At 42.5% G+C, this 19,865-nt stretch overlaps 1 protein-coding gene across 1 annotated transcript in view; it reads right to left on the minus strand.

Annotated features, from left to right (window-relative positions):
* Nucleotides 1–418: 418 nt before the first annotated feature.
* The window catches only part of SLC7A14 (solute carrier family 7 member 14), a 103,339-nt gene continuing 83,892 nt past the window's right edge, over nt 419–19,865 (minus strand). Inside the window, exons 7-8 of the mRNA XM_024560528.3 lie at nt 17,745–18,622; nt 419–7,176 (exon numbers count right to left, since the gene is read on the minus strand). Of these exons, the coding sequence (XP_024416296.1) occupies nt 6,854–7,176; nt 17,745–18,622 (1,201 nt within the window). The 3' untranslated portion in view covers nt 419–6,853. The remainder of the gene's footprint in view (nt 7,177–17,744; nt 18,623–19,865) is intronic.

Here is a 19,865-nt window from a genome sequence, read left to right on the forward strand (position 1 = left end):
GAGCCTTGCGCTTTGTCTGAAGAAAATGGTGAGAGGGAGATGGAAGCAGTTCGAGTTCTCCCGGGTGCACTACAGTAAAGTGAATTTAAAAATGCAGGATGGCACTGGCTTTCCTCAAATTTAAATTTTAATAGTCAGTTAGCTGTACTTTTTGAAGTATTTTTATTCTGAAAACAAAATTTCCACAATAATGCGATTAGTTTAAAAAAAAAGAGCTCATTTATCTGGCTTTTCTACAATGGACAACTGAAACATTTAAGGCAAGATTCATTTATTCAGTTCCATTTTAGAATGGAAAGGATGTACCAGACATCAGGTACTGGTTAAGGTTAACAAAATATGGGAGAGCTTCTTTTTCTTTTCTTTTTTTTCCTTTGATAGTCTCCTGTGTAAAAGCTTTACAATACTATGAATATTTTATAGTAAGAAACTTTTGTTTCTGACTTTTTAAATAAACCTCTTTTAGACTTAAAGGCACACAATAAAGCTTTATGCATTTATTAAAATATACACATTTTGGTAAATTTAGAATTTTCCCTTAGTATCTTGATAAATCAATATATTATCAATACCACAATCAATTTCAAAATAAAACATACTCCATAACATATCTGCATATTATTTCTTTCTTCATGATAATCTACAACACCCCATTGTACAGTGCACCAATGGGAATTAAAAACCACAAAACGAACAAACTTTAACAAATACAGCAATTTCATACCAATATATGTACATATATGTATCAGAGAACAACACCAGAAATTACCAGCTGCAAAAAGCAAGTTGTACTTCTCAAGGACCAAACAAAAATGAAACAAGTTAGTAAAATTTACAAGCTGTACTTATAACTTTGGATACGAATTAAACAGTAACCTTTCTTTTCCACAGTGAGAAAAAGCGAGAATGTCGAGTCCTGCCGTTGGATGGTGTGACTACATGGGATGAGAACAATACCTGCTCTCTCAAAACCTGCAGCCCCGTCAGTCAGCTCAGACAGTTGAGGTATTTTTGTGCCATCGTAGCATTAATAGTGTCTTTGCTTTGGAAAGTGGGGGATTATGATTCTTGCCTTGGGGAGCATGAGACAAGTGTATCACAATTGCCAAGACCAATCAGGAGGAGGGGGGCAAGGAACAGTCTCTCCATCCCAATATTCAAACCAACACAATCCTTCATAGTCTGCTCTTCCTGAGAAATTTACATAACCCACAACTCCCTCTGGCCGATGTTACCAATTCAATGTCAGGAAGATGTAATAGCAAAGGAAAAATAAAAAGCACAGAGGGAGTCCCAGATGGAAAATCCATGCTGCCCCCATCTCCTAGTTCAAAGGCAAAGCCATTTTCTTTTCTTTTTGTACCAAAATGCACTGAATGTTCTTAAAGAGTAAGAAATTAGAGCTACCTACTTTCAGAAGACTCGAGTCCGAAGCTGTGTTGGTGAAAGCCCTATGTGAGTTTTGTAATTCCATGCATGCAGAAGACTGTTGAGTGATTTCTAACATTATTTTAGTTGATACTGCAGAATATAGGTTCATTTTTGATAGGCTTCAAAACTTCCACTAATCCCTTTTGAGCTTTATTAAGTCCTGAAAAAAGGGTTTTTTCTCTTGGAGAATTAATTTTGGCAAAAGGCTACAGCTTAGGTATTTCAGAACGATGCAAGCTGAACAAGAAGAGGAAAGCATTTTAGACAAGAAGTCGCTCCTGAGGAGGAAAAACAATCACAACAGCCTCTTCTGTAAAGTCTTAGAGAAAATACAAGTAGACACGGGACTAAGAATTATGTACACGAAGTTTTGCTACCCATCACCATTCCAACTGAAAAACATGAAGTACACTCACTCCGTGGTGAAACGGCACCCTGGTTCCTGCTTGCGGAGGGGCCTGTCGTTTGGGATGCTGCCTCTTCACTTGCTCATTTGTTTAACTCCAAATGTTGGCTTTCTCACAGCCAGCCGTCATGCTTACCAGTTGGCATGACGGCTTTCTTTCTTGGGGACTTCAGTAGGCCCCAGAAGACAAACAGGTCCTCAGCATCAGGGAGGTGCTTGTATACCAGAGAAACCTAGGCTTAGCAAAAATGTTTGGTAGAAACACTCTCTTTGCCTAGTCTTATTCCAAACAGCATGAAGATAGAGTGCTATTATGCAGCCCTAGGGGCCAACTTTGGGGTATGAGTTTCCTTGCACCTCCTTCCCTGCACGCGTAAGAAATTAAGGCCGTCTGTGGATTGCTCACTAACCTGAAGGCTGAAATCCAAGAGTGGACCATTATCTGCTGCCTAGACTCAGTGAGCTGACCTCAGCTCTGGCTTCAAACTCATTTCCTGATATCTGACTTCTCCACCCAACAAGACATTCCAGTCTGAGCTACAGGATAGGTAAACATGTGGTTGACCCTCTATGGGCTTCCACTGACGTCTCTGGACCCTGGTAAAACCTGGTGGGAAAGGCGACGGCAGTACACTTTAGCTTTTTTAGGCCAGTTCTGAAACTCCTTGAGCTCAAGCTGAGTAAATCTTGAGCTGAGGTTTTACTGTGTAGATAAGATAGAAATAAAAACTTGTTAGGTTTGGTTGTTTAAACTTATTGTTGAGAATTTTAAAGTAGCTGCAAATAACTTTGTGTTATCTGTCCATGTGTTAAATGCCCACACTTCTCCTAGGTTAATGCTTTAAGTATGGACGTCTTTTCCTTTTAATATGTTACATAAACTTGGAGTGTGTATGTGATTTGTTAACTCCTTGCATAGGCAGAGGGAGTCACTGCCCCAGGTTCTTAAAGTTCAAATCTCCCTGATTCATGCTTTCATCATTTCCCCAATGCCTCCCCACCCAAGCAGAGTCATCCAGCTCAGTTCTACTTTCACGTCTATCTGTGGGTGAGCCCTAACCTGCCTTCTCAGCATGATTTCTTATGTTTCATACACAAATCATGCATAAGTCATAAGCTCTTGCCAAACTAGCTTCTTGCTTTCCCTGGAAGGAGGCACAGTACGACTTACTAGTTAGGAGACAGCCATCAGCCGAGTCTATACCCTACTCATGCTGATCTTCCATTCTGCAAGCCTTTCTTCCACTTCTACTGGGCAAAATTCTGCCCATTCCACAAGCCCCAACACAAGGGCCGCATTCTCTATGATCTTTCTAATGGAAGGAGGTCTTTTTTATATCCGAACCCCCATTGCACATTGCAACTCCTTCATCTCACCTGTCATCTTCTCTATTGCTCTTTATTTATATATTCTGTTTCCCCTATTTCTTATGCCATAGCACATAATAAGCACTCCATAAAAATGTGTTAAATAAATGTATTGCATTTTCCTTTCATTCATCCATGCACCCATCTATCCATCTAGCCATTTGCTCAATCGTCAGATATTTATGGAACATCCAAATATGCCAGGCACATGTACCTGGTAAAATCCAGGTCTGAAGCTCATCTGTGGGTTTCAGTGCTCTATGCTATTGCAGTTCTCTGTCCTAATGAGGGAAGATTCATTCATATCATACAGGAGCACTTCTTCCTGTCACTACCAACAATTTTATTGTTTTTCAAGTTGCCCCTCATTGGCAACTAGCATTGCATATCAAGGTTCTGCCCTGGCTGGTGTGGCTCAGTGGATTAAATGTCGGCCTGTGAACTGAAAGTTTACAGGTTCAATTCTCAGTCAGGGCACATGCCTGAGTTTCGGGTCAGCTGGGAGTGTGAGGCAATCCATTGACGTTTCTCTTCTTCTCTTTATCCCTCCCTTCCCCTCTCTCTAACAATAAACAAATCTTTTAAAAAAAGGTTCTGCACTTGATTACTTAACACATTTCTAGCTTTGTCTTATCCTTTTTATTTGCCCCCAGCTCCTCTCTTAGTTATTTTGGGTATTACATGCATTGTAATAGCTACCTCAAATCCTTTTGAAATGAAACAGAATACCAATAAATGACAACAATGAAAAAAAATCAAATAATTGGCTCCAAACTACAAATCCACATGATGTAAACTCAATGGAAGAGCTCTAGCTATAGATAAGAATTTAAGAAAACACAGGCCTTCCTTGGACTCCTGTCAAGGGGCTAAGTTTCTGTGGGGATTATTTACAAGGGGATCTTTTCATGTGGGTTCACAAATGTGGTCTTAGGAAAATTGTTAGGAAACACTAGTAAGTCGTTCTAGTGATTGTTGGTATTTGAAAACTGCATTGTGGAATCTGGGACTTTTTCACACAGGCTGGGAAACATGAGGAAAAATATGTCTGTTTACCTTAAAAAACTTTTTCTATTAGATTGACTCATTTTTTTTAAACAAGTTTACTAGAAACATAACTAATCAATTTGAGAGAAATAAAGAGATCACAGCTTAAAATATTATACAGCTACCGAGGGATAGAAGTGACCCCTGAAATGAGAGTGCTTCACGGCATCTTCACGGAACAGCAATGGTATTGCTATTCAACAGTAGCAATGGTATTCACCGAAGCTTGTGTTCTCTCTTCTCATGCTCCAGAAATTGCATACAGCTGCTGCCAGACTTTAATACCTAAACCTCTCTAGTGAAAGGAAGCTCTTTAAGATTTTGTTATTTTGCATTAATATTTCCCTTTGAACATTTTTAACAGATACAGTCCCACCCTATCTACCTGGATGTATCTCAAGCTTAAGAGATTATATTTAAACTAGGAAGATTTGTTGAGTTCTAAAACCAGTTCAAAACTTCATTCTTGCAAAAAATGCTGATAACTCATTTACAATTAATCCCCAAGGATATATTTCACAGGCCAGGTGCTGTATCTTTATGGTTAAGTTTAGGAGAGAGAAAAACACAGCATTGCCGAGCATTATATTAAAATGACAAATGATCTCAGAAACCAGAGTTATATACAATTAATATAGAAGCATGAAAAAGATCTAGAAAATAGTAGTTATTTGAATTTAAATGACATAATGTTGGCTATGGGTATGATACGCAATTTATTTAAAAGCCTATTAAAATGTAGTTTCAATTGACCTTTAAAAAAATACTATGTTGAAGCCCAGTGCATCAACCACGGGGACTTGTCACGTTCGGCTGTTTTATCTACAGTTATCAGACTCCGGAGCTGCTCGTATTCCCGGGACCGAGAGCCTTCAAGGGCAGATGTCATTCTTTTTGAATTCCCATCACTTAGCACTTGGCATATTCTTATCACTTAGCATATTCGCAGTCAGGGTGAGCTGAGGGAAACAAATGGACTTCTGCTCCCTGTTCATAATCTTACAGCATGCCAAGATGGCTCTAGCCTCAACCTGTAAGAAAGAATAGACTTAAACATTTGTTGATGTATTCCGGAAAATTTTTGGCGTAGTGCTGGATCCAGGAGAGGGAGAATAAGGAATTTGGTATTTTGCCCCCCTTTCAGGAAATTGTCCCAAAGATTTTAGCTTGGCCCAACTTGTGCCTTCACATACATGTGTACATCCCTCAACGCAGCATTGAAATCCCTGTCACACAGGAGTAGAACTTACAGACCGTGAGTTTTTTTCCTGTGCCAGATCGTCTCATTTAGCTTGTTTCAGAGAAATTCCTTTAAGATGGACCAGATTTAGAGCCTCCCAGGTAGATATTTCTCCGGGCTGCAGTGAAACTGCTCTGGGAAATAGCAGAAAAAATACATGTCTGGAGGTGAGCTACCCCAGAAGAATAAGGTTCAGAAGCGAAATGTGATCACATGGAATGCAATTACCTAAGAAGCTGTGCTTCAACATTTTTGTTTTCAGAGTAGCGCCCACCAATCAACTGGGGGCATATCTCAGAAAAGCTACAGAATTTATAATTTTAGAAATCTGAAATAGAATTTGCAATGTGATCTCAGTGGCTGGGTCACTTCTCCTTGTAAAGATTTTATCTGATTATTAAACAAACAGCCTCCTTCTTCAAGGCATATTAGTGCCATGAAATCATGCTCCAAATTTGCCCCCTTCCATTATATCAGCAGGAGCTTAGAGCTTGGTGTAAGAGAAGGCTTGACAGAGAGTTAATTTCTGCCAATGCCCTTCTGGCCTTCACTACAAGAGATGGTTATTTCATTTTTTCCTGGGCATTTAGAAGAACTTTGATGGTGCTTCTCACCACATGACTGGGTCTGCATGACTGCTTTCTGGTGAATCTGAAACCTTAGGGAGAATGGTCTCCAAGTCCCTGAACTTTGCTGGATCCTCAAGTTACAGTTTGCAGACTATGAGAACATTGGTGAATAAAGAGAAGCATGCATCTTTTCCATGGATTTGTTTTTGTGAGATTTCAGGACAAAACGTTGCTTGCTGAGGAAGTGCCAACGCCACCTGCCCACCCTGGCCTGGGGAGCAGCTGTCAGCCTGCGTGCTGAGCACACAGCTTTGCCCTGTGGTCTCAGGGGCTGCATTGCTGCCTGTGCCCACACCCACCTGATTTGGCACATCTCCACCAGGGGCTGCAGCCTCAGTGTGGTCCAAAAAGTTTTCTCCTTGCTTCTTGGAGTATCAGTAAGAAGCAAAAAGATTCAACCAGCAAAGCAAAGGCCTAAGAAACATTTGCTGCCATCAGCTCTGATGGTTACAACTAAGATAGAATTTCTTGTACCTTCTTGTTTAGGTTTTCTTTCTTTCTTTCTTTTTTTTCCCCCACAAGGGGACCAGCAAGGAGATTCAGATTAAACCCTTTGACAGAACTATTCTGAAGAGCAAAAGTAGCAAATGACAGGCTATGACTGGGGACTGACTTTGGGGAAGGCTGGACTTTTGATGTGAGAGGCAAAACATGTTTTCACCTTCTAGCCCACAGGTAATGTTACTGAAAATAAACCACCACCATTTCTACATATATCTTGTGTGTTTACTTCTACTCTGGAGAGTAATCTAACTCATCATTTGCAATCAGGGCCTCCGAGTTCTGTTTGTGTTTGCTTTTGCTCTTTGCTTTGCTACTTGTCCGGGTGTTCTCCTTCACATCTGACATCTGTTGGTAATAGAAGCCTTTGTCTTCGGCCGGCCCGCCCCAGTTCTCCTGGCTCTCACCCTCTGTGGCGTAGGAGAAACCCTCCTCAACGGAGAAGGGGTCATCCACGTCGTAGCGCTGGTACGTGCTCTGGTGCAGGGCCTCCTCTCGGGCGCTGATTTCCAAGGTGCTGTTCCAGATGCCATACCCAAAGTAAATGAGCATACCTGCAGGAGGGGAAAGGCACAGGTGAATAAGCAGCTGCTTGGAGACTCATGGGATGAGTAGGGAGATACCTCTCAGTGGGACAAGCAGAGCTGGTGGTAGATGTGTTTTCTTTGGTCTACACCATGTTTGGAAGAGATAAAATTAGAGGCCATTTAAAAATTGGGCTATCTTGCATTAAGCAACCCACATTCATAGCTTCCCCTAAAAATGTCAGAAAGTCTGACAACACTGCATCCGCATTCCTATCTGGTAACTTAAGCCTGGAGGTGAGAACTAGCTGACAGGTTAGACAATATATGGCTTCTCTAGGTCACCCCAGTCCCCACCTCCCCTGTTGACATCCAGCTCACTACGTTCTGAGGTGTAGGTGCCAGCCAGGAATCTGCGTTTTCTTTTACGTTGGGTTAAACATTTATGGATCAGTAACAGTGTATTCCCAACATTCTCACCTTGTGTTATCCTATGCCTTCATCATTTATTTTGCCACTTAGCAGCATGCATATATTATCCTGCGATTTCCCTTGCCATGTTTCACTCACCAAACACATAATATGTTACTGCCACACAGGGCCATCCACTCTCTTCCATGGCCTCTCAAAGTGTCTAGTCCATGCCACAGTTAGGGCCCTTAGCTGTTTCATGATTGATTATCTGCATAGTGAGGTTCTATTTTATAGATTCTGCAGAAAACTGGTACTTAATACTTGTTGAATGAATGAATGAACGAGAATTCCTAGTAAGCATGAAATATCCAGTGCAACTCCTTGTTTTGATGTCACTCCAAGCAAAGAAACTTGTCTCCCCAGGTAATATGTAGCATTGACATTTCACTTCCATTAGAGTTTTTTTTTGAAATAATATATAAAATACTTTGAACGCCCCCATTCTCTATCTGGAAAACTGAGAACCATAACCTTGGGAGGCCGTAAGGGCATAATGATTAAGAGTGAGAGCTGTGGATTCATACCTGCCTCCACCGCTATTAACTGTGTAGTTTACTTAGCCTCTTTATGCCTTAGTATTCTCTTCTGTGAAACCACAAGAGTTATTGTACCTATCACATGGGGTTGATGTGAGAATGATACCAGTTAAGCAGTAGTTTTCAACCATGGCTGCACCTGAGGGTAACTTGGGGAGTTTCTGAACCACCCTGATATCTAAGCACCACCCCCAGAGAATCTGATTTAATTGGTTTGCAGTGTGACCCAGCCTAGGTATGGGTTTTAAAGCTCCACAGGTGATTCCACTGGTCAGCCAAGTCTGAGAACCTCTGAGATCAGGAGTGTAGAGCTCCTGATGCATATATTCCACCGCCAACTCTGGCCATACTGTGGTCTGTTGGGGACCCCTCGGGTATGCATCCTTCCAGGCCCTGACACCCTCTTCTGAGTGGCACTAGTCCCTTTGACTTTGCTAACCCTGCATGTGTCTGCTGGGCTCTGTGCTTAGAACAGCAAGGTCAAGCCTGCTTTCTGCCCTGGTACTCGAGAAATCCAGCTCCCTTTTGCATTTGAAGTGTGTCTATTTAAGCTTGGATTTCTTCTTACTTGTCTCAAATCACTCCCAAACCCCCGTGAAGTCAACTTTTCAGCAGCCAAAGTAAGCAGAGATTTATAGTCCTAATTGGTAATAAATCCTCTAGTTAATCATTTGCAGATGTAGCTATTACTTCTCAAATTGTGACTTTATTTTTCTGAGCAGGGATTTTTACTTTTTCTTGCTTGGGGGTGTAGGTGGTCATGGGGGATAGTTACTATCCTTGTGTAGCATGAAGCAGCAAATCTCTTAATGAAGGAGAACGCCTCTGAGACCTGAGAATACATTTCAGGAGACGAAGTGGAATTAGCAGGCACACTCCGCCTTTTGCTCAAGATTGCTTCTTTTGTTTTTTTTGCTATTTTCCCTCTAGACATCCAAACAGGTGCCAAATATTGCCTCCTACTTCTGCATGTTATCTATTATATCGGTTCTTTTCTCTTTGATCCCCTTCTCCGACCTTATTTATTTCCCTACTGAACTGAATGCCATTTTGTTTCTTTTCACACACTAACTCCCCTGACACTCCTTACCTCATTCAAGCACTGGCTTGACATCTATTCCGGCAGACCATCCCCTACCTTCCACAGGTATTGGGGTGCAGGTAGATTGATATTTATGGGAATTCTCTAAAAGTGTTGGTGTGATTACTCATAAAATCATAGACATTCAGAGTCTATAGATCATCCATTTATTTGAATACCTTCATTTGACAGAAGAAGACACAAAGGCTGGGAAAGACTAAATCATGTCCCTGGGCCTAAGAGGGGCAGAACCAGCATTCCGTATGGACCTAGAAGAGGCTCTTGCATGTCCAGTCCTTCACACCTCTCCTCCCATGGCTGGTTGATAGACTATACTTATTGCAGTAAATATTCAGTAAGAGGTTTGGTTTACATTTGTTTTTTGGGAGTGGCTGAACCCAGAACGAATATGTATGTGAGAGAATGAGTTGACTGAGGTTACTTTGGGAAAGCAACCCATGGAAACCTGCCACATAAATATTTATGGGCCTTTTCATGTTTTCTCTGAGCCCCCTACAGTTTCAAAGGTGTGTCACTCTGTCTTTAAAAACATATTTCAAATATGAGTGCTGTGAACCAAGAAGAGACTGTGCATGTATACAGCCTGCTGGAATAGTCGACATTCTTCTAGGTCTTAGCTTTATATCTGCCTTTACTTCTCTTGCAGCTCTTGAGTCAGTTCAGGAAAAGTGGTGGGAAGCAGAGAAAAGTGGTTGGAAGGATCGGAGAAAAGAAAAATGGAGGGGGACAAAGAAACAGAAGGGAGCAAATGAAGTGAGGGAGGAGAGAGAGAGAGCGGGAGAGAGGGCGAGAGGGAAGAGAGAAACATGTACTACCATCTGTCACACATAAACAAGGGCTTTGTGTTGGAGGAGTAAACAGGGCTGCTAACAGCCTCCGGTGGAGACCCAGGGTGCTTCATTTCTGCTGCTTCTTTCATTTGGCTGAGAGAACTAAGCGTGAGGTAGTTTCTGAAAAATCTGTGGCGATTCCGGGAATCCTGAATCACCTAAACTAAACTTCGCACAACACCTCTGGGTGCTGAGTTTCTATAATGATGCACTTATGTTGCTCCTTTATCTCAAGGAGTTCAAACTGTTAGACAAATGTTATCTTGTTTAGACTCCTCCTGGCCTGTCTGGGAGTGTGTGTGTGTGTGTGTGTGTGTGTGTGTGTAAGGCTAGGACTATGTGCATTTCACAGACAGGAAACTTGGCACAGAACAAAACAAAGGATTGTCCACAGCAACGTGGTTAGCGGTTGGACTGTGACTCCTTCTGGGTCTCTGCATCTAATACGCACACACACACACAAGTGGAGAGAATAGTGCAAAGCACCCATGCACACATGGCTAGCCTCCCCTGCCACCCAATACCCTGCCTCCTTCTCTTTAAGTCATTTTGAAATAAATCCCTTCCACTCTATGTACATATTTCAAAAATAGATTCCTTTAAAAAACTCAGTATCATTATACAACTAAAAACTAGTAATTCCTTAACATCATCCGGTATCTGCTAGTATTAAAATTTCCCTGAATTGTTATGCACGGGGGGAAAACCCTTCACCTTGTGAGGCTGTATGCTTACTCCAGTGATGCTCTCATTGCTTCGCATCGCTTTGGGCACTGTTATTTAGGTTGTACATATTTGTTTTGTAAACCCTTAAAGTTGGCAACGTTTTATTTTTGAGAGTGGATTTGGTTTTGGCATAAGCCAGAAGTCATTTGGAACGGAGCCTCGAGAATAAGATGGCTAATTGAGAAATAATATTATCTCTCTATTTGCATATTCTGTTTCTTCAGAACTTTGATCCATGGCTTTGTAGTTACATACTTTATATCTGTAATAAATGAAAGGCTGGTGTGATCTTGAAAACAGAAGGAGATCAAATTTTGTGCTGCGGCACACGCGCACACACACACACATGCGCGCAAGGACCCCGGAGGCTCCCTTGCTGGGCAAGAGTCATTTTTTCGGTTGATGAATCCTGGTGGGAGGGGCACTCCAGGCAGACGCTAGTTAACAGCAGAAGTAGTTCAATATTTTTACAAGAAACATGCTGTTTCGGGGCATATGGGCTGAATGCCAGCCCCGGTCAAAGGTAATGGCCCTGAGTCCTGGGAAAGGCTGTTGGCAGTGAAGGGAAATATTCAAAGGGAGGCTTTGGCTTCTTTTCCAGACAGAGTTCCCTGGTGGAAAAATGTGCCCATGAGAAGTTCGGGCTAGACAAGATGAAGAGTCTTGCCTTCAGCCATCGAATGAGCTTTCTTTATGTAGTAGAGCACTTTGTGATCATAAAGCCCTTTATAAAAAAGCATTTTCTTGTCCATCAGCCCAGAGAAGCTAGGAACTGTACAATCATTCAGTGATTGAAATGGCACTGAAACCCACATCTCTTGACTCTAAAGGGAGGGCGGTTCCTATCCTACCTAAATGTCTTGGGAAGGTTTAGAAATGCCAAGCCTTCAGATACTGGGGCACCTCAGCATCAGCTGGCAATATACCTGCTTGCTCTACTTGTGTTGATCCACTCTGTGATAATTAAGTAAATGGCCCCAAACCTACAAGTGAGAGGGGTAGGAGGAGGGGTCCTCTGGATCATATAGGAGAAAACCTAACTCAAAAACCTAGATCAAAAACTTAACCCTGAAAAGAGACTGGGTGACCTGGAAATAGAAGATAACAGCAGATTTCCACTTTTGCAGGCACAAACTCAGGTTGGGGAGCAGGGCCTTGATCTCTGGAGCCCCTCAGGAGTTTCCTGTCCTCTGCATGTAGCTCCATGCTCAGGGCAGAGGAGGCCAGCCACCTGACCTCAGACTGGGTGGAGCTGCCTCTTCCTGGGGAGCACTTTCCAGCAGGAAGCCCTGCCCGCTGCAGATAACTGAGGCTTTTTTATTTTTACCACTCTGGGATCAACTTTCCAAAACAGCATTTGCCAATGCAGAAATGAAGACTGGATGCTAATGAGGTGTCCTCCCATCCAGCGAGATCCCCACCCACTCCCACTTTGCTGATTATTTTTTACAATACCTCTACAAGTCCTGTTGATTGTAATAACAATAAGGTTTGTTTAATATGGAGTGGCCAGAAAGAGTAGGTTTAGGATGGAAAGATTCTCTCCCTGGTCCTGCAACTAATCTAACATAAAGCCACATTACTTTGTGTCTCAGTTTCCCATTGGCAAAATGGAGCTGGGAGCCCTTCTTTTATTTGAGGGGTATAATGGGCATGAGACAGAATGCATCTTGGTAAAGAATATTAAAAAAATCCAATACTCCAAGCCAGCAATGCCACTTCTAACTCAACAGAAACCCAAGAGAAATGGGTCTGTGTGGTCCCCAAATGCGTGTACGGGAAGGTTCACAGAGTTTCTGTTCCTAACAGCCCCAGACTGGAAACAAGCTCAATGTCCGTGGACACTGGAATGGATAAGTACCTTGTGGTGTATCACCACAGTGCACGGCTAGATGGCAAGGAGAATGAGCAAACTAAAACTCCAGGCAACAACGTGAATGAATCTCTCTCTCACACACACACAGTGAGGAAAAGAAGCCCCACGCCTGCTCTTTCATGGATCTAACAGGGCCTTCTGTCTCTGCCTTGGTCCTCTCTCCCTTCATTCGCAGCTGCCCTGGGTGCAGAGCTGTGGCATCTCCCCGCCACTTCCTCCCCATGTGTCTCCCTGTCCTGCAGAGCACCTCTGCCAGCAGGCAGCCTTGACCCTTGCAGACTCACCTCCACCCTCCCTCCTTCTTGGGAGCCCACTGGCCCTGTTGCCATTCTCAGCCTGGCCTTTGTTATTTTGCTTGCTCTTCTGATGTTGAAAGTGCAGTGGTTTTCTCCTCTGCCTACAGGAGAATTTCAAACTTATTTATGGGACATCCCATCAGGAATTCATTTATCTTGGTGCCCTCTCAAGGCCAAGCTCACGGTCCCTGTCTTTTCCTCCTCTTCCCCTCATCACAATGGCTACTTTGGTCAATTTCCAATAAGATTTCAGATGGTAGCTCAAAGACTATAAGTGGTGTCTTCTCTTCAGAATATTTATGTTTTAGTACAGGCTATATGGGCTCCATTGCCCAAATCACAAGTCCTATCTGGTCTCTAAATCTACAACAAGAATTGTTTTTTCTTAGATGGACTGAAAACATTTCAAATAAAAACTTGGCAGACCCCAGGTTAAGGGGGCTCGCAAACTTGCCTAATGGACGATTGATTCATATTAGTGGCTAGTAGGGAACAACTGGCCTGAGAGAGGCTCGTGAAAATCCCATCACACAGTGTTCTCACTGTCCCTCCTATGTTCCTATCCCCTGAGACTCTGCCCAACTCCATGAGGAGTTCTTCAAAAAACTGCCATCAGCTAAGAGAAAAAGAGAACGAAGGCCACTTTGTGCTCATTTTGTTGGGATTATTAAACATATGTTATTGAATTCTCTTTTCTGAAGGAAAAGAAACAGGTGCTGGGTAATCATGTTGGGACTTGTGCCTCATTTAATTCTACAAGTCGTGTCTTCTGAAGGTCAAAGCTTAGCAAAACATTGTGACAAAATGCTGTGATTAAGATTCATTTAGAGAAGGTTGCGTAAAAGAATGTATCCAAGAAGATTATCAAGTTATGACTCAGCCTAACCATATAAATCTTTTTTAAAATGTACCTGATGTTTCATAAGAAGCTCCATTTAAAAATATCTCTACTGTTCTCCCTAGGAAAGCTATACTATGAATAGAGATTAAGAGGAAAAATCTGACATTTTGGAAACTCAGAAGTTTAGAGGTGGGATATTTATTCTATAAGATCATTAAAGATTTTATAAGCCAGTTTGGGGTTGTGGGATAGATATATTTTATACATGCAAATATTAGTTTTGAAAAATATGGGGGCTTGTAATTAAATTATCTGCCTTCCTTGCTAATACCTTCTTATTCTTTGCTCTAGATGAGTGGCTCTCAAATGTGAGTGTGCACCAGAGCCACCAGAAAGCCTTGTCAAGACCTAAACAGCCCTTGGAGATTCTGTTTGGGTAGCGATAGATCCCAAACTGCACTTCTAACTAGTTCCCAGGTGATGCTGATGTTGCTAGTCTGGGAGCACACTTTGAGATCCACTGTACTAGGTCATTTTAAACATAGCTGCTCATTAAGATGACCTGAGGGAGCTTAAAGAAATACCCAATATTGCCATAGCAGACCACCAATCCGAACATCTCTGTGGCGGAGATCCTGGATATAGAATGTTTTACAAACAGCTCAGGTGATTCTGGTGTGTGTACATCTTTGCTCCAGGTGAAACAGACTTGCACACCAGCCCTCGAAGATCACGATACCAAAGCAGTTAGTAGCTTGCAGCTGGGTGCTTGTTGACCTGAGGGCTCCTGTGCCCTCTGTCTGGCCGGCTCCAGGCTGCAGGGTGGCCTTCTCCCATGGCAGGGAGTATCGGTTTCTGGTGCGAGCCTGAAGTTTGTGCTATCAGCAAGATTATAAAAGGCTCTCTGGGAGTTTTCTCCTGCCTGCTAACTGGGAGGGCAGCCTGAGTCAGAACAGGTTCATGCTGTACTTTGGCATGTGATAGCTAGTCTGGGGGACAATGAATCATTTTAGATTTTTTAAAAGAAAGGCGAGATAGAAATAGTTCTCACTGCTTTCCCCAATATTTTCTTCTCTAAGCCCCAAACCAGATCAAGGCTGGCAAATTATCTGCATTTTTACAGATGCGTAAACTGTACACTGAGGCCCAAAGGAGTTAAGTGAACTCCCCAAGGTCACGAGACACAGAGGTGGCAGAGCTGTGATTTGAACCTGGGATCTGAACCCCAAAGGCAAGGGGTCCTGCCACCTCACTGCTTTCGCAAAATGTCTTCAGTATCCCATAAACCATAGATATTATGTAGGACCAGCTACTTAATTTGTGGGTCCCAATGCAAAATGCAACCACGGAGCCTCTTGTGAAGAATTCAGATGGCAGCAACAGAGCCTTCAGCTAAGTGCGGGGTACCGTGTGACGGCACAGGTCATACGCCCAGGAAGCCAGCCCTGATGTTGTGTGTTAATCCATATGAGCTACATATCAAACATTCTGATCAAATAGAAAGGTCTGCTCAGAGGCACCCTGGTAGGGAGGTAGGAGGCCCAGATCTGAGCTTGGAGATACTGGGCTGTAGCAATAGCTCTTGAATAACTTCCTGTTATTCCTGTTGACATAGAGCATGTAATTTAACCTCTTGGAGATTCAGTTTACTCATCTGAAGTTGGGAGAGGGAGAGGTGGGGAGGCGGGGAACTATGTTAGTGTTTCTCAAACTGTAGTTACTTATGTAGCGCATTCTAGTGCGGTGGCCATGATCATGCACTCTGGGCCCGCACTGCCTGAGTTTGGCTCTGCTGTATCCTAGCGATGTGACCTCAGTTAAATACCTTAGGTTCCTCATCTGTAAAATAAAGAGTGTTCTGAGGATTAAATAAGTTAATACAAGTAAAGCCTCAGAATAAAGGCTGATATGTGATAAGCGCTATATGTGTTAATTATTACTGTGGATCATATAGCACCTGTGCCAGAGCTAATGTTTTTCTTAATTTGACTCCCTTTTTAAATTTAAAAATAATCACTAGGTTTATGTGAGTATGTGTATTTTTTCTAGTATATGTGAACATGTATAATAAATATATAATATTTTATAAAGTTCATTCATATACTCTCTAAAATCAGCCCAGATATTACCAATAGAATGGTCACCACACTGTGGGGAACACTAACCTAGATATTGAAGGTCCCTTCCAGCTTTAATAGTCTAGCAATGAATTAGTAAACCATGTACCTTTGTGTCTGTATCTTCATTCATTTGACAAATATATGACTAAAATTTTTGTACTCACTTCAGTCACTCTACCCATAATAGTATCTTTCTATTGCTTAGCTGCATGTTCAGTGGAAAAATGTTTAAACAGAGAAGAGAGATTGTGAATAAATGATATAAATGGTTAAAACCTTGATGAGTAAGTGGTGGTGTCCTCTGGATAAATCCCCCTAATGTCTAACAAGGGATGAGACCTAAAATAGTGAAGCATGGAAACAAAAGTTTATAGGAAGGCACAGAATGGCCATCAGAGGCGAGCAATCTGCTGGAGGACATTGGCCCTTTCCTTTGAATACTAGGTTTTTACCCACTTCCCTCTATCTAAACCTTACCTTGTAGACCCTGTTCAAATTCTACCACCTCAAAGTCCTTTCCAGCTGTTGTGATGGGAAATTTCTTTGTTCCTCATCTGAAGAGTGCTTATAATCACGGAGATGTATTTATTAGGCACATGGTACTATATGTTCCAGGCACAGAGGACACAATATTGAACACCATATCCCTGAGCTCGAGGGGTGGATGGTTTACTGATCGATGTGTCTCTATACTGTCCTGCCCAGGCTAGTTGATTCATGCATATTTGTTTTGCCTCTCCTTAAGGCAGGGGTTACTTATTCTATTACTTTCCTATTCCTCAAAGCACCCAAGGATCCTCCTTAGCTAGGTATTTGTTACCTGAGACCCTATAGTTACCAAATTGTATAACAAACATAAAAATAGTAACTGAACAGCTTTAAAATTAGTCTTTACTTAGTCTTTAGTCTTTGCAAGTTACCACTAGCACCAATCCTCAGCCATCTCATAAACATTGGTGATTGTTAAAGCAGATATGATATAAATAATAGGTCACAATGAAGAATTAGAAATCTTGGGAAAGATATAGATCTCCTTGAACCCAATGAAAGAGAGTTTAGAGAGAACAACTCTAATTCACACCTAAGGCTGTGAACAGCTGAGAACCTGACAGAGTCCTATCAGTTACCAGCAGAAGAAGGATGACGGAATGATGGGTACTTCCCAAGGAATATTTGATTGGAATATCAAAGGATGAAGAAAGGACCTTGGGAAAAAATGAAAAACTCTTGAAGAGTTTATGAAAGTCAATATGAAGTGAGGATGTTAAATGGTGCCATAATGCAATTTTGTCAGGAAAAAATGATGCCAAAAAATCCACACTTAATTTATACTTTGCTCATTAAAAAATTATGGCATGGTTACTATTTTAATTTATTTTTTCAAATGTAAAATACATTTTTTCATAATTTTTAGTTTATAAGATAGAATGTCAATCAACTTTTCCCACCCTCACTTTTACTATGCTACTTTCCCCCCCTTTTTAAAATATGGATTCATTTAAAGTGGATTTTTAATGGTATTAACTATCCATAAGAAGAATGTCTGGTATTAATATTCAATGAAGTGATAGATTGATCAGCATCATTCTTCAGAACCAATGACCAAGACCATAATAGGCAGAAAGAGTACAACTGACTTTCTTGCCTCTAATGCAGAAAGCAAAGGTCCATAGATCCATAAACCAGCCAGATTTCTCTTGGAATGCTGATGCCTGATCCAGCAAGAAGGTAATTTTGGGATAAGCCTGTTCAATGCCTTAAAAGGGAACTCTCAAGGCTCCAAAAGAAGTTGCTTACCCACAAAGCACCAGACGGCAAACCGGATCCATGTGATGGTGGAGAGCTTTAGCATGAGATAGATGTTCACCAGCATGGCAAAGGCAGGCACAAAAGGGAGGCAGGGGGCCATGTAGGGCAGCTTCTTGGGGTTCTCTGGCTGCTGCAGGATCACAAACACCAGGGCACTGATCAGCAGCACCATTAGAACAACCAGAAGGATGGCCCACCAGCTCTGCTCTGAGATGTAGTCGGAACCAAAGATGATGAAGGAGCAGAAGATGAACATGAGGATGAAGAGCAGGAGCACGCAGATGGTCACTGTGTGCCCTGTAGCTGCTGTGGGCCGGTCCATTTTGCCTGGAAGGCCCAACCGGATCCTCATGGTGTAGTAACGGGGCCCAATCAGCTTTTTTAACTTGATGAGATAAATGTTTTCAGATTCATCGGCTTCTATGCCTGTGGTCATGTCCACAGTGCCATAGTTGGGGTGGTTGACATTGTAGGTTGACTTGTCTGATTTCCCTATAAGCATCTCATTGTCTCCCAAGGATGGTAAGTTCTTGGCCCCACATGTGTTGGTGGCGGGGCCAGAAAACTCTTCCCCTTCACTCACAGGAGAACATACTTCCTTCTCACAGTCAGCCAGGATGCCCTCCTTCTTCTTTGTGTGCTCCTCAGACAAGAACTTGACAAAACCATCAATGTCACTTTCTGGTTGGTATCGAAGGAGCAAGACACAGACAGAGACCAAAGTGTAGGCGAGGAGTGTGCCAATGGACATCATCTCTATGAGGTCTCTGAGGCTGACTAATAGAGAGAGGAGAGCCGCCAGGAACCCCGACACAACGCAGGCCACGACTGGTGTCTCCGTGTAGGAGCTCACATGAGCCAGAAACCTGGAGGGTGAGCGAAGCACAGGGTTAATGTGGACTACCAATGGCGATGGACTCTAACACGGCTTAATTCCTCCCGGCCCTACCCCTCCAATTGACTTCCAGGTTCACAGCTTTAAATAAAGCTGACATTCCTACCCCAGGATTTGGTTCCTGGAATATAATTTAAAAAAGAATTCACTTTTAATTCCTTGGTTTTGAGATACACTTTTTATTAAAGTTCCTACTCAATTATGTGATGTAACGGGTTGATTGAGTCTAGGGGGCATTTCAGAAACCTAAGTGGAAACTCAGGCTTTGCTGAGAAGAAGTGCTAGCTGGAGAAGTCATACACCTGTTTGGGGTCCTCTAGACTTTTGTTACCCAAAGTGTGGCCTGTGCATCCGCAGCACTGGCATTGCCTTGGAGCTTGTGATAAATACATAATTTCAGCTTTCACCTGAAAGCAGCTACATCAGAATCTCTGGGAGTGGGGTTCAACAAACTGTGTTTTCAAAAACCTCCAGAATCTGATTTATGCCAAAGCTTGAGAAGCACTGCTCTACATCAAAAAGTACAGGGATTTAGCTGGTAAAATAGCACAGTAATTAATGCAGCCTAAATTCAACCAGTTACCAACTGGAGAAGATCAACAAGGGTGATTGAATGGCAGCTGCTTCCTTAGCAGTTCCTGTGGGCCTTGAGTAGGTTCCTGCTCTCTTTCTTCATGACCCCTCCTCTTCCGTTCCCCCTTATTTTCAGGATTCTCACAGGACAATAAACTGGACTTGGAGCCTCAGCATCTTTCCTCTTAATTTTCTCTGACAGCAGAAAAACCTTTCAGGTATGTGAAGTTGTCATATCTCCACCACAGTCAGATTCTTCCTGATCAGTCCAGTTCCTCAAACACCACTGGGACCTGGCTTGATGGCTTCAGGGGTAGGTTGAGGAACTGGAGCACAAGACGACAGATGATGACAGAGATAAAGTCCCTGAGCTGGATCCCTCTGCACCCCTAAGAGCTCTGTGCTCTCTGAGGTTTACTTTTGCTTTTGTGCACTGGGAGAATGTCTTCCCTGCAAGCCCTCACATGGTGGGCACCGAGAACCATGAGATGGGGCCACACCCCCTCTGCACTGTGGCCAGATAGGCCACTTCATGGTCAAGATAAGGGTCTGGAACTGTCACTAGACTGGTGTGGTTGAAGGTCTAGTCTTTGGAGTCAGACAATCCTGGGTTCAAATCCTGACCTCTCTACTCAGAAACT

This window comes from Desmodus rotundus, chromosome 2 (genome assembly GCF_022682495.2).
Source record: "Desmodus rotundus isolate HL8 chromosome 2, HLdesRot8A.1, whole genome shotgun sequence".
Classification (NCBI taxonomy): domain Eukaryota; kingdom Metazoa; phylum Chordata; class Mammalia; order Chiroptera; family Phyllostomidae; genus Desmodus; species Desmodus rotundus.